This window comes from Canis lupus, chromosome 20 (genome assembly GCF_011100685.1).
Source record: "Canis lupus familiaris isolate Mischka breed German Shepherd chromosome 20, alternate assembly UU_Cfam_GSD_1.0, whole genome shotgun sequence".
In the NCBI taxonomy this organism is placed as follows: Eukaryota; Metazoa; Chordata; class Mammalia; order Carnivora; family Canidae; genus Canis; species Canis lupus.
The window spans coordinates 53,740,460-53,756,084 of record NC_049241.1 but is presented as its reverse complement, the minus strand read 5'-3'; the positions used below and the strand labels follow the sequence as shown (position 1 = coordinate 53,756,084).

Below are 15,625 nucleotides of genomic sequence, written 5' to 3'. Positions count from 1 at the left end.
TTTCAGGGTGGAGTCTGAAAATATGCAGGGAAAGATCTCAATCTTTTGGTACAGATTGAGACCTGATTTGTGACCCGGTATATGATCTATTCTGGAGAATGTTTTTGGTGCACTTGAGAAGAATGTGTATTCTGTTGCTTTAGGATGGAATGCTCTGTATACATCTGTGAAGTACATCTGGTCCAGTGTGTCATTCAAAGCCCTTGTTTCCTTGTTTATTTTCTGCTTAGATGATATGTCCATTGCAGTGAGTGGAGTTTAAAATCCCCTACTATTAATGTATCATAATCGATGTGTTTCTTTAATTTTCTTATTAGTTTATATAATTGGCTTCTCCCATGTGAGGGGCATAAATATTTACAATTGTTAGATCTTCTTGTTGGATAGACCCTTTAATTATGAGATAGTGTCCTTCCTTATCTCTTATTACAGTCTTTGGTCTAAAATCTAATTTGTCTGATATAAGGATTGCCACCTCAGCTTTCTTTTGATGTCTATTAGTGTGATAAATGGTTCTCCAACACCTCATTTTAAATTTGGAGGTGTTTTTAGGTCTAAAGTGAGTCTCTTGCAGACAGCATATCAGTGAGTCTTGCTTTTTTATCCAATCTGATATCCTGTGTCTTTTGATTGGGGCATTTAGCCCATTTTGAAAGATATGAATTTAGTGCCATTGTATTACCTGTGAAGTCATTGTTTCTGTATATTGTCTCTGTTCCTTTCTAGTATATGGCAACCTTGAGCTAAGAGCCCACTCCTGGGCTCCCTGATTGCAGCTAGCTTCCTCGTTCTGATGCCGGGAACTCTACCACACTCCAGCACCCCTACTCTTCCTATGACCCTGAGGATCCTGAGACCACACTGTTCCACCTAGGATACTGCTTGGTTTCACCACTTGAGCACCTTTGAGGCAGGGACATCCCTCACTGGAGCAGACTTCTAAAAGTTCTGATTTTGCTCTCTGGTGCTATATCACTTTCTGGTAGCCAGCTTCTGGATGTTCCCTCCCCTCCTTGATTTATCTTCCCAGATATCTCCTCAGATTCACTTCTCAACTCCTCCTACCTTGCAGAAAGTGGTTATTTATTTATTTATTTATTTATTTATTTATTTAAATTGGAGTTCAATTTGCCAACATATAGCATGACACCCAGTGCTCATCCTGCCAAGTGCCCCCTTCCACCATTTGCTTCGACGTGGATGGAACGGAGGGTATTATGCTGAATGAAATAATTCAATTAGAGAAGTACAAACATTATATGGTCTCATTCATTTGGGGAATATAAAAAATAGTGAAAGGGAATAAAGGGAAAAGGAGAGAAAATGAGTGAAAATATCAGTGAGGGTGACAAAACATGAGAGATACCTAACTCTGGGAAACGAACAAGGGGTAGTGGAAAGGGAGGTGGGCGGGGAGTTGGGATGACTGTTTAGAGTTGCAGCTATTCTTTTCTTAGATCTCCGGTTGAGTTTGCAGGTGTTCAGAATGATTTGATAGCAATCTAGCTGAATTCCCAGGACCAGATGAAACTAAGGTCTATTCCTCCACCATCTTGGACCCCCTCTCTTAAATATCTCATTAACAATTGTTTTACATTGATTGTAATCTGAACTCATTGCATTTTTTTATATTGATTATGTTATATTCAATACATTGTACTGATAATATTTTGAATATATACGATTAAGTTAATTTGACCTGATTCGTTTGACATTTTAAAAGGTATGGCTACTAGAAAATTTAAAATTCCACATGTGGCTCACATATTTCTTTTGGATAGCACCAGGCTAGGGTTTTGGTTTCTTGATAGCCTTGTGTGCTGGATGCTATGAGTGCACCCATTTTGAAGATGGAAACATCAAATCTCAGAGAGGTCAAGTCAGTTGTATAAGGGACTGAACTGGGAAGCCTATCAGACTCTCCATCAGAAACATAACTGCAGAATTGGAAACGATAACGGATTCTTCCTTTGGTGGCTTATAGGTGGATCCTGTGCTGACTGTGATCACCTATGTGGGACTGAGCCTCTCTCTGCTGTGCCTCCTCCTGGCAGCCCTCACCTTCCTCCTATGCCGATCCATCCAGAACATGAGTACCTCCCTCCACTTGCAGCTCTCCATTTGCCTCTTCCTGGCCCACCTGCTCTTCCTTACAGGGATTAATCAAACTAAGCCTGAGGTAGGTGATTTAACCAAATCACCTTGCTGTCATAATCAAATCTAGCCATCTTGTCTTGAGGAAGGAGGGAGAAGACAAGAGACAGCAGTGATGGTAACAGTATGGATGGAACTAGAGAGTATTATGCTAAGCATAATAAATCAGTCTGAGGGATGAGTGGGTTGAGCCTCAGCCTCTGGCTCAGGTCATGACCCCAGGGTCCTAGGATCGAGTCCCACATCGGGCTCTCTCTGGGGAGCCTGCTTCTACCTCTGCCTATGTCTCTGCCTCTCTTTGTGTCTCTCATGAATAAATAAATAAAAATCTTTTAAAAAATAAGTCTGAGAAAGACAAATACCACATGATTTTACTCATATGTGGAATTTAAGAAATAAAACAGATGAACATAGGGGAAGGGAAGGAAAAATAAAATAAGATAAAAACAGAAAGGGAGGCAAACCATAAGTGACTCTTTTTTCCCAAGATTTATTTATTTCGAGAGAGAGAGAGAAAGCAGGGGAAGAGGCAGAGAGAGAGAATCCCAAGCAGACTCTGCTGAGCATGGAGCCCTGTGAGGGGCTTGATCCCACAACCTGAGATCATGAACTGAACTGAAACCAAGAGTTGATTGTTCAACCAACTGAGCCACTCAGTGTCCCCAAAAGACTCTTAACTCTAGGAAACAAATTGAGGGTTGCTGGAGGGGAGGTGGGTGGGGGGATGGGGTAATTGAGTGATGGGCATCAAGGAGGACACTTGATGTAATGAGCACTGGGTGTTGTATACAACTGATGATTCACTGAATTCTACACCTGAAGCTAATAATACACTATATGTTAACTAAATGAATTTAAATTTTAAATTTTTTAAAATAAGTAAAAAATTACAAAATAAAGAGTCAGCAGTGATGGTATTAGGGGGGAAAGCAAGTTTCCATTTCAACTCTCCTCATCTGTAGCTCTGAATGAGACCTGTACTTGCTGAGAAGCCATTTATCAAGCTGATTGAGAGTTAGGCTGATGGTATTAAGTAAGGTAACAATAGTTCCTATAATAAATAAACTCCAAAATGTCAGTGGGTTATCACAAGAGTGATTAATTTCCCCCTTCTGTACCATAGAGGGTGGACAAACAGGTTTGAAAAGTGTCTATCTTCCAACCTCAGGCCGATGGAAGCTTTTCTGTCTTCTATGCACAACTTTATTTTTTTTAAGATTTTGTTTATTTATTCATGAGAGACACAGAAAGAGAGGCAGAGACACAGGCAGAGGAAGAAGCAGGCTCCCCAAGGGAAGCCCGATGTGGGACTCCATCCAGGACCCAGGAATCACACCTTGAGCTGAAGACAGATGCTCAACTGCTGAGCCACCCAGGCGTCCCTTCTATGCACAACTTTGTTTGTTTTTCGTCAAATATTTTATTTTATTATTTTTTACATATTTTTTATTTTTATTTATTAATTTTTAATTTTTTATTGGAGTTCAATTTGCCAACATATAGCATAACACCCAGTGCTCATTCCATCAAGTGCCCCCCTCAGTGCCCGTCACCCAGTCACCCCCACCCCCCGCCCACCTCCCTTTCCACCACCTCTAGTTCGTTTCCCAGAGTTAGGAGTCTCTCATGTTCTGTCTCCCTCCCTAATATTTCCCACTCATTTTCTCTCCTTTCCCCTTTATTCCCTTTCACTATTTTTTATATTCCCCAAATGAATGAGACCATATGTTTGTTCTCCTCCGATTGACTTATTTCACTCAGCATAATACCCTCCAGTTCCATCCACGTCGAAGAAAATGGTGGGTATTGGTCATTTCTAATGGCTGAGTAATATTCCATTCTATACATAGACCACATCTTCTTTATCCATTTATCTTTCAATGGGCACCGAGGCTCCTTCCACAGTTTGGCTATTGTGGACATTGCTGCTAGAAACATCGGGGTGCAGGTGTCCCGGCATTTCATTGCATCTGTATCTTTGGGGTAAATCCCCAGCAGTGCAATTCCTAGGTCATAGGGCAGATCTATTTTTAACTCTTTGAGGAACCTCCACACAGTTTTCCAGAGTGGCTGCACCAGTTCACATTCCCACAAACAGTTATGAACAACTTTAAAGGTCATCCAAGACAACTCTAAAGGTCATCCAAGAGTCCTTTTCATTTTACCCAACTGAAAAGAAAAAACACGGCAGAGTCCCACGAGGGAGGTTTATACAGGCCCTCTTAGAAAGTTGTGTAAATCATGTCCCTTCACATTCTACTGGCTATAAATCCGTGGTATGGTCCCACCTGACAACAGGGGAGCAGGGTGGTGTATTCTCTAGCTGGAAGTCCCATCCTAATGACAATCTATAGTCTGGAATCAGAGGTGGAGGGAGTTTTTAATTCTGAGTGACAGTGGCTTTGCTATACTAACAACATTAGCTTTTGTCTCCATTATGATCACAGGCATCATAATATCCAGGAAGAATTGGAACTAGCTGTTTTCCAAAACTCCTTTTAACCCTAAAAGACTATGATCTCAGAGCCAGAAGGTTACAAAAGCACTGTTTTCCTCCTTGGGAGGCAGTATATTGCTATGGTTAAGAGTAAGTACAATCTCTGGAGACAGGGTTTCAAGTACATTTTTATTTTTTACTAGCTGTGTGATCTTGGGTGAGATTTTACCTCTTTGGGCTCCAATTTCCTCATTAGGAAATGGGCAGATTGACAGAGTAAGTGCTGAGGCTGATTCTGGCCCACTCTGTTTCTGTAAAAAACACACAAAAAATCAGTTTTTATAAAATGGTCTGTTTTGTTTATTGGAACCACAACCACCAATGTCTGAGAGCTTGATGTCCCAGCTCAAGCAGAGAGAGCAAATTCTCCTTTCCTCCATATGTTACTTTTAGACTTCAGGTGGAATGGTTGATGCCTGCCCTCATTGGTGAGTGTGATCTTCTTTACTCAGCCTACTGACTCAAATGCTAATGTCTTCCTGAAGCACCCTATCAGACACACCCAGAAATAATGTTTTACCTGTTATCTGGGCATTCATTACCTCAGTTGAGTTGATACATAAAAATAAGCATCACACCCACACAAAGGGCAAGGGCCATGGACTATTCATCTATCAAGTTTCATCTGTCATGGATCTGAGGACTCTTCCTATGACATTCATTCCTTGGTATTTCTGGCTTGCCCTGTATATGAGGTAAGCATGGGGTCACTGAGAGCTCCCCAAATTGTGTTGCTCCCAGGTAAAATATTACAGGTGTTAGAATTGAAAATGCAGGCCACACCCAAGTAATGCTAAATGCTGAGGACATAATTGGGTACAGGGGTACAAAACACATTCCTAATTGTTGTCTCCCCTCCAGGTGCTGTGCTCCATCATTGCAGGGGTGCTGCACTACCTCTACCTGGCCGCCTTCACCTGGATGCTCCTTGAAGGGCTGCATCTCTTCCTCACTGTTAGGAATCTCAAGGTGGCCAACTACATCAGTACAGGCAAATTCAAGAAGAAGTTCATGTACCCTTTTGGCTATGGGATTCCAGCTCTGATTGTGGCTGTGTCTGCAGTAATAGGACCCCAAAATTATGGAACACACACACAGTAAGCATGATGTATGCCGTGATGGTGGAATTGGTGTCTATGGCTGACACACGATCAGAAACCAAAAACATTTCAGTCCATTTCCCATTGTAAATTATTCCTCAAACCAGTCTCTTTATAAGCCAGAATTCTATTTTCTCTTAGAAATCCCTAGAGAAATGGTTCTCAGCATCTTTGGGGGCTGGATCCTTTTGAGACTTGGTGAAATCCAGGGCCTATTTCCCCAAACAGGGAAATGTACCTTTCAGACAAATGTACTTACACATTAAATTTTGATTACAACTTCAGGATATTAGGGACAAAAAGTACATTCAATAACTTCAAGGATGAAAAAGCCCACCTGTAGCCTCTGTGCTCTGTAGGATTCTGAAAGAGTGGCTGAAGAGGTTGAGATTCATCCCCAAAATGAAAAGAGTAACAATAGCAGCAAATTGGAAGGCTTGTGATGCCTCAGAGATAGCCTATATTTCATCTTATTCTCCCTGTAATCCTGTGGGGTCAGCACTGTTCATGATGTCATATTGGGGCTTAGTGCATCGAAGAAACTTTCTCAAGATCACAGCTGAAGTCAGAATTCTTCACTAAAGGGATTATTGCCTCACTAAGGAAGTTTGCAAAGCTCTGCAAAGTTAGTTGAAGATGTTAGTGTTTTGGCAATGGGGTTTCTGTTAGGGAGTAGGCGGGCATGTGCTAAAACAACGTAATGAAGGTGATGCTTTTGAAGGAAAAAAGATGCCCTGTCTCCAGCTTAAACCAAACATCCGGCCAGAATGATTCTGGGGATATTATGGTAGCATAGAGCAGGGGTGGACAAAATTTCTATAAGGCATCAAGTGGTAACTTTTTGTCTCATGAGCCATATGGTATTTGTGACAGTTACTGAACTTTGCCCTTAGAGTGGGGGAGCAGCCAATTCATAGACCATATTAAATGGATGAATGTGGCTGTGTTTCAATAAAACTTTGTTTACAAAAACAAGTGGTGGACTGGATTTGGCCTGTGGGCTATCATTTGTAACACTTGGTATAGAACATAAGCACAGGAGCTTTTCTGTTCACTAAGTGTTGACAAACTTGTTAGATTTAATAGTTTTATGCTGCCAGGTTTCTGTTCAGAATAATTTGACTATCTTTGCCAACATAAGCCATGACATAATAAAAAGTACTTGGGCAACAGCGTACTTCGTATATGAATATACTTCATTAGCATTGGTAGGTTTTCTTGCTCTAGTTAAATTACTATTTTTACTCTCTTATACCAATTGTTACTAATAGGGTACTATTAACTGAGCCCCACCTCTTCGCCAGGAAACATATTCAAAATCTATATACACATGATCTCATTTGATCTTTCCTACAAGATCCAGATGAGGAAAACTGCAAAAACGTGATGAAAGAAATCAAAGAAGATTCAAATAAATGGAGAGATGGTCATTGTTCATGGAGAGGAAGAATTAATATTGCCGAGGAGTCAGTCAATTCTTTCTAACTTGACCTATAGATTCAATGCATTCACAACGACAATCCCAGAAAATTATTTTGTAGATATTGATAAACTGATTCTAATGTTTATTTAGAGAAGCAAAAGATCCTGAAGAGCTAACACAATATTGAGGAAAGAACAAAGTCAGAGGACTGACTCTACTTAACATCAAGATTTGGCAATATAGCCGCTGTAATCATTTAATCTTTTCAATACTTCTGTTTGCCCCCACTTACATTTGGGGTAACTGAACTTAGAGTATACAGCTTGTGTCAGATGCGAACCCATGTGTAACCTTCTCTCGACAGCTGCTGGCTCAAGTTCGATAGAGCATTCATCTGGAGTTTCATGGGACCAGTGGCAGTCATTATCTTCGTGAGTGACTAGCGATAGTTATTTATGGGAGTGCCTGCCCTGGGTTGGCCAAACATAGAGTGTGATTCCTTCTGTGAAAGTAGAAATGATGTGAAGCTAAGAAAATATAACCTAATGTGATGAACTCCTCTTCCTGGAAATGCTCTCTTCATCTGTCTTTCCCTGCTTCCCCCTGGTTCACTTGTTGCTTTGATGGAGTATAACCCTCTGCTGGGAATTCTTCTAAAAATCCCACGTTTCTTCATTCAGCAAATATTTAACAAGTATCTACTCTGCACAGAGTGACATGTTCTCCTGTTCATCAGAAATTTCCTGATCACATCCATTATCCTGGTATAGAAATTAATAGTACTCTTTCACTTTCAAGGTGACTTGGTGTGAATGATAACTATATAGTCACCCTAATCAAGCACCAAGTGCCACAGGTACATATACATACCATGTGCTGTATAAAAGACCAGAGCATATGCTCATAGCATTCTATGAAGCCCGTATCTTTTGGAAAAAGATTCTTAGGTCTACCTCAAATTGAGTTGCCTGCCATGGCCTCAAAATAAAATTCCAATTCGGGTTTTCATTTTGTGTCCACAGATAAACTTGGTGCTGTATTTCCAAATTCTGTGGATTTTGAGAAGCAAGCTTTCCTCCCTCAATCATGAAGTTTCTACCATTCAGGACACCAGGTAAGAAGTTCCCAGAATCAGTGGTATCCACAGATTTCTCCTACAGGACTACTTTTCTTTCTAACTAGGAAAGAAAAACCCATACAAAAATCTGATACAACATTTCCTAGGACTGGATAAAGAGTATGTGAGGTACAACTTCTAGAGGTAAAAACTATAATCTTAGGTAGCTTCATGTACTCCTTGATCTCTTTATTCAACAAATATTTATTGGGTGCCTCCTTTGTGTAACATAATCATCATATGAAATTCATGCCAAGAGAATCAGTGTTATCCTGCCTCCCCCACCTTGTAAATCCACCTACTTCTAGGGACTCTGTTATCCTTTATTGGAGATGTTCATTTCTTACTGGTGCTGATCTAAATGATTGAAATTAATGATAAGAGCAACTGACGTTAACTAGGGACTTGGTAGATGTTGGAAATTTACCAATATTCTTTCACTGAATGCTCATAACTCCAATCTATGTGGTGGATATGAGTACCAGCCCCCATTGATAAGATGAACAACTGCTTATTTTACCCAACAGTGGGCTAGAACCTTGCATTGGTGAGTCATGTATACAGAACTTAAAGGAATATCTTTCCAACTTCAGACCCTGGCTTTCATCTCATCTACTTCTCAGACCAAACTAACATTTCTTAGCCTTAGTGTTTTCCATCCTGAAGGGTCAAACATCACCCTTCTAGGTATTTCCTCATCCCTCTACAGGTGTTGGAGGAGTGTAGGCTCACACCCCTGTGTGCAGGCACACATATCATCTCACACACGTAAGCTCTCCTAGACAGTTGCCATCAACAACCCTGTTCTGTTTTATAAAACACAATTTTCAGTTGAAGGAACCCAACAGCTGTTATGTTCTGAAGTCATGATATCATCCTCAATTACATTTTCAAAAAAATATCCTAGAAGGCATGTTCCACACTGCTTCCAATAGATCCAAATAAAAGACTTGCAGATAAATCATTTCCAAGGTTAGGAGAAACCATTACTCTCGATAATGATTGAAACATGAGTTTTCTCTCATCTTTGAGCTGTATGACTTTGCATAAACCACTTAAGCACATGAGGTTGATGTAAAGTTTAACTCAGGTGATTTGTGCAAACCAACAGTGCGCAACACATAGTGATCAATGATAGTCATTATTGCTCCTTTTCCTTTGCAGAGTCATAACATTTAAAGCCATTGCTCAGCTATTTATCCTGGGCTGTTCTTGGGGCCTTGGATTTTTTATGGTTGAAGAGCTGGGGAAGGTGATCAGATTAGTCATGGCATACACATTCACCATCATCAATGTCCTGCAAGGCATTTTGCTCTTTGTGGTACACTGTCTCCTTAATCGCCAGGTAAGCCTAATTATTTTGTCTCTTGCCAGCCAAGACAAAAAGTCTTACTGAATGGTTGGTCCCATTCTCACCCTTCTGATGTTTTATGTTTGTATTTGGTGCTGCCTTCCTTCTGGGAAGAGGGTTTAGGTTATGCTTCAGTATGACATGTGCTCTGAGCTGCCCTAGCTCCTAACTAGCCTTCGCATTCCAACCTATCTCTTAAGAGTGTGCTTCTGTCTGCTGCAGATGATATCAAAATACCATAGACTGTATGGCTTGGGCAACAGAGATTTCTCTTATAATTCTAGAGGCTGGAAATCTGAGGTCAGTGTGCCTGTGCTATTAGGTTCTGGTGAGAGCTCTGTTCTTTTTTGCAGAGGGCCACTTTCTTGCTCTGGCCTTACATGGAAGAGAGAGATTTTATGCTTCTCCTTTTTGGGACATTAATCTTTTTGGATCAAGGATGTACCCTTATGACCTCATTTAATCTTAATCATTTCTATAAAGGGCATCATATCTCCAAATACAGTCACACTGGGAGGTTAGGGCTTTTACATGTGAATTTTGAGGAGACATAGTTCAGTTCATAGCAGAGCATGTATCAGTCAGGATAAGGGAGATTATGCTGCAGTAACAAAGAGCCACCACCCCCTGATTTCTGTGGTTTATAAAAATAAAGGTTATTTCTTGCCCAATCTACATAGCCATGGCTTGATCTACATTGTTTTCACTCTGGGATATAGGTTGAAGGGCAGCCCTTATTTAGAACACTGATATTCTCATGGCAAAGGGAAAGGAGATCCTGATAAGTGTAGCTTAATTAGCTTTCTTCATTGGCCAGAGCAGATTACTTGGCCACACCTAAGTTCACTAGAAAGACACATAACCTCTTATAGTGTAGTGCACTTAGGGCAGGGCACTGAAAAATTTGGCTGAATATACCAAAAACAGAGAGACTTCAGCTCTAATGTCAGGTTTTCTACTGAGTAGGTTGCCCTGTGACCTTGGGCAGCCTTCTTATCCTCTCTGAGCCTCAAACTTCTCACCTGTGTAAATGGCAACACCTGCCTCACAGGGTTGAGAATTAGATGAGCTATTGAAATATAAATCTCCTAGCACAGTCCTTGGCACACATTAAGTTCTTCAGAGGGTCATCATTATATTTTTATTTCTCTTAGAAGATTAGAAACAGTTTTTCTGGCATTTCTCCCTTTTCTATTGATCAGAACTACCAGCAATTAAATGGTGGTGGCAAAAATGCCATCATAACACTTCATTAATTTCTCTTTCATCTTCTAGGGCCTTCTTAATGCTTAGTATTCCTCACACCTAGAATAAAGTATAACTCAAGTGTCTTAGTGAAATAATGTTTAATATGAAATGTTTAACTATCTTAAAACATGTTAAGCATGTTTCAGGAAGGAATTCATGAAATCTAAGGATTGGTTCAGATAGTGGTTAGTGTCAGGGCTCTGGAGTGAGAATGAAGAGGTATTGAATGCTGGCTGTAGGATATGAGACAAGTCCATTTATTTCCAACAGCTTCAGCTTCTTTATTTTTAATTGGGGATAACAGAAGAACCTTCCTCATTTGGCTTATGTCAGACTGAAATGATATATTGTATATAAAGTGTATTGAAGATTGCTAGTGTTCAATAAATGGTGGCCTTTATTGTTATAATCCCCCACCACCACCACCATCATCTTCATTGTCATCAGAGTCATCATCATGACCATCAGGTATTCCACATGATCACCACCATCACTTTCACCATCCTCCTCCTCCTCATTGTTAGGATCATCATCACCACCACCAATCTAGAAGGAGTAGGTGATGCCTGACATTTAGTAAATACCTTTTCTGTAATGAGGAACTTGAATTTTAGAATGAATGAACAAAAGGATAGCTGAGAGTATACAGAAAACCAATGAGAAGGTAGCCATGGGACTTCCCATGTATATCTTTAGCCTGCTAATCAAGGTCCTTTCTCCCTTATCAAGCACCTCCTTAATAAACCTCTATATTCCTCAGGTGCGAATGGAATACAAGAAATGCTTTAGCGGGATCTGCAAAGGGGCTGAAACTGAGAGCACTGATGTAACTCACTCTATGACCCAAATGAAAATGGTAAGACCAGCTTCTCTGCAGTGCTGTGTACTTGCTGAACCCAAAATCTTGTACTGCCAGGAGCTTCCTGGTCCCTTGATCTGAAAGAAAAGAGAAACTGCATTACTTCCTCTGTTATAATGGTGGCTTTTGGTTTTTAAACCAAAACCAATGGAATTGTTTTCCTTTCTTTCTTTTTCTTTTTTCTTCCTTCTTTCTTTCCTTCCTTCCTTCTCCTTTCCTTCCTTTCTTCCTTCCTCTCTTTCTCCTTTTCTTTTCTCTTTTCCCTCTTCTCTCCTCTCATCTCTCTCTCTCTCTCTTTCCAGTCTTTACATAAATATCAAAATGATATTTCTCAAAATTTAAATATATATAACAACATTTATTTAACAAATATTTACTAATTGTCCCATATTGCCAGTCACTGTTTTAGGTTCTGAGGAAACACCAGAGGATACATTGACTAAAATCCTTGCCTTCATAGAATAAATTCTGATGGGGGAGGCCAACAATGAACCCCCAAACATGGATTATATACTATTTCACAAAGTGATATGGGATATGGAAAGATACTGAGCCGTGAAGATAAATCAGGACACATGGGGTGGAGGGAGTTTGGTTTCCAGGAAGGGGGTCATGGTGACAGCCTTTCACTGTCTATTACCACCTTCTATTTTAATTCTCTGCATGACGTCCTCTCTGTATGATATTTCTCTTAGTCGGGGAAAACATGAAAGTGTTTACCTTTGGTCAAACTCTGCCCCCTGTAGGTTCAGTGATGTGGTTACTATCATTTTCCTTCTACCTAGAGTATGCCTAGCCCATAAAAGATGCTCATTTAATTTGCTGAGTGTCTAAGGTCCTTGTTTATAGATGAGGACACAGAGTGGGAAAGTCCACAGGGTTTGCTCAAAGCTACTCAGCTGGGTACAGGGATTCACTCCAGATCATCAACAACTTTAGGACCACTTCCTGGGACACGCACTTTCACACAGAGGACAACTGGCTGCTGATAGTGTCCTAACAGCATATGCCAGTGGCTCAACCCTTGGCTGAAATCACCAGCAGTCAAAGGATTGCAGTTCAGGACAGTGTCTACCTGAACTGTGTAAAAGAACTGTCCCAGCCCATGTGGTCTCCAAACACATGTTGCATAGTGGGACCCACAGCATGGATTTTGGGGTTCACCTATTTGTATTGGAATCTGGATTCTTTCAGGCTCTAGCTGGCAGATGCTGGGCAAGTGGCTTAACCTCTCTGAGCCTCAATTCATTCATCATTGAAATGTCTGATGGACTGAGGAACAAAACAGTGTACATGGAAGCTTTTTGTTCTACTCTGAACCATGTCAGCTTTTATTACTACTTTTATTAACACCAAATTATCAAGAGTCAACTATATAGAAGGCTCCACACAGTAATCCTATCCTCTTATCTTTGGACAATACTTTACCTTCTATAAAGCACATATTCAGGGTGTCTGGGTTGGCTCTGTCAGTGAAGCATCCCACTCTTGATTTTGGTTCAGGTCATGATATCAGAGTCATAAGACTGACCCTTGCATTGAGTTCCATGATGGGCATGGAGTTTGCTTGAGATTCTTTCTCTCCGCCTCTCTCTGCCCCTCCCCCCAACTTGCTCACACACTCTAAAAAATTAAATAAAAGTAAAGGTAAAAAATAAAAAGCACATATTCAATCTTACAATCTTTATTGATCCTCTGTAGCATTTAGTGATCTGTCACTGTGTGAAGGGAGTCAAGGTGCCTGAATTCAAGTCCTAACTCCACCACTTCCAGGCTGCATGAGCTTGTGCTAGCCATTTACTATCTCTGTGCCTCAGGACTTCGTCTGTAAGATGAGGATGATAGTAGTATCTTTCTCATCATGAGAAGTAAGCAAGGTCATATGTGTTACTTGCTTAGAGTCCTGCCTGGCACATGGTAAACAAATACATTATAAAAGTTTGTGAAAGTTCAGATAAATAAAAAGGTCATCATAGATTGCATTTGGGATGGGGAGAAGGTTATAAAGTCAGATATTAGGGTGTCTTTACTGAGCTAAGACCTTAGAAAAATTCTGGCTTGTCATTTCCTGAGGTGTTAATTTCTCTTCAGATTGTTCTACCTACTATCTCCCCAAATAGGAGGAACTACGGATGTCATCAGAAGTTTTTCCTAGAAGAGACCTTGCTTCTTGGTAATCTATGGCCTGAGACTCGTCCTGTCTGTGCTATTTGACAAAGAATAGAAACCTGAGCTGGTTCTGGACAGCGCCTCCCCTGGTCACACATGGATGGGACAAATGCCATCATCTGTATCTTCCTCCTGAAAGCAGTTCTGAGACTTTTCTCTATCTTGGCTTCTATCTCAAGAGATAGAAGGGGTCACTGGGAGACCTTTGAGACCCTTACTCAATATTGTATATCATGTGCCATTAAATACTCAAGGAATGATTTTTAGTAATGAAAGAAAGTGTATTTTCTTTTTCTAGCTATTGCTACCTTGCCCAAGATTTATTGTCCAACATCTGGATTCACCTGACAGGTTTTTCTCTCTTGGCAATCGGTTGTATTTTATGCTCCTGAAGATTTTGCATCATTCAACATTTTCAGAATTCAATAATTCCCATATGAATAAATATTAAAAAGAGTGTTGCTCTCTTACAATGCAAAATTCCTCCACCATCCTGCTTAGGAGCATGTTGTCACCAGAAGGGTCTTGTAGTCAAAAGACCTGCATTATCTTCTTTGCCTGATGATTTTCAAACCTACTTGTTTCTTGGGTTGATTTTGTTTGTATAGTATCATCTCGAATGTATCCTGTGGGAATACTCCCAGACCAGCAGCATGGGGGTCACAGCAGTTGTTTCTTTCTCTTTTTGTTTGTTTTAATATTTCTAATTTCTTTTTCTTTTTAAAATTTTTAAATTGGAGTTCAATTTGCCAACATATAGGATAACACCCAGTACTCATCCCATCAAGTGCCCCCCTCAGTGCCCATCACCCAGACACCCCCACCCCCCACCCAACTCCCTTTCCACTACCCCTAGTTCGTTTCCCAGAGTTAGGATTCTCTCATGTTCTGTCTCCCTCTCTGATATTTCCCACTCATTTCTTTTTCAAAGTAATTGGATTCTAGGAGTGATTTCCAACACTAGAATTAATAAATGCATGACTAACTTTGTTACCAGATGGTGTTTTAAAAAGAACCATTCTCTTACACCATACAGAAAGATAAACTCAAAATGGATGAAAGATCAAAATGTGAGACAAGATTCCATCAAAATCCTAGAGGAGAACACAGGCAACACCCTTTTTGAACTTGGCCACAGCAACCTCTTGCAAGATACATCCACGAAGGCAAAAGAAACAAAAGCAAAAATGAACTATTGGGACTTCATCAAGATAAGAAGCTTTTGCACAGCAAAGGATACAGTCAACAAAACTAAAAGACAACCTACAGAATGGGAGAAGATATTTGCAAATAACCTATCAGATAAAGGAGTAGTATCCAAGATCTATAAAGAACTTATTAAACTCAACAGCAAAGCAACAAACAATCCAATCATGAAATGGGCAACAGACATGAAGAGAAATCTCACAGAGGAAGACATAGACATGGCCAGCAAGCATGAGAAAATGCTCCGCATCACTTGCCATCAGGGAAATACAATTCAAAACCACAATGAGATCCCACCTCACATCAGTGAGAATGGGGAAAATTAACAAGGCAGGAAACCACAAATGTTGGAGAGGATGTGGAGAAAGGGGAACCCTCCTGCACTGTTGGTGGGAATGTGAACTGGTGCAGCCACTCTGGAAAACTGTGTGGAGGTTCCTCAAACAGTTAAAAATAGATCTGCCCTACGACCCAGAAATTGCACTGCGGGGGATTTACCCC

At 40.5% G+C, this 15,625-nt stretch overlaps 1 protein-coding gene across 1 annotated transcript in view; it reads left to right on the top strand.

The window, feature by feature from the left end:
* EMR4 (EGF-like module containing, mucin-like, hormone receptor-like sequence 4) overlaps positions 1-14,188 on the top strand; it is a 35,193-nt gene extending 21,005 nt beyond the window's left edge. The window contains exons 10-16 of the mRNA NM_001038665.2: positions 1,985-2,179; positions 5,513-5,748; positions 7,539-7,605; positions 8,197-8,288; positions 9,456-9,636; positions 11,651-11,746; positions 13,870-14,188. Of these exons, the coding sequence (NP_001033754.2) occupies positions 1,985-2,179; positions 5,513-5,748; positions 7,539-7,605; positions 8,197-8,288; positions 9,456-9,636; positions 11,651-11,746; positions 13,870-13,926 (924 nt within the window). The 3' untranslated portion in view covers positions 13,927-14,188. The remainder of the gene's footprint in view (positions 1-1,984; positions 2,180-5,512; positions 5,749-7,538; positions 7,606-8,196; positions 8,289-9,455; positions 9,637-11,650; positions 11,747-13,869) is intronic.
* The last annotated feature ends 1,437 nt before the right edge of the window (positions 14,189-15,625 follow it).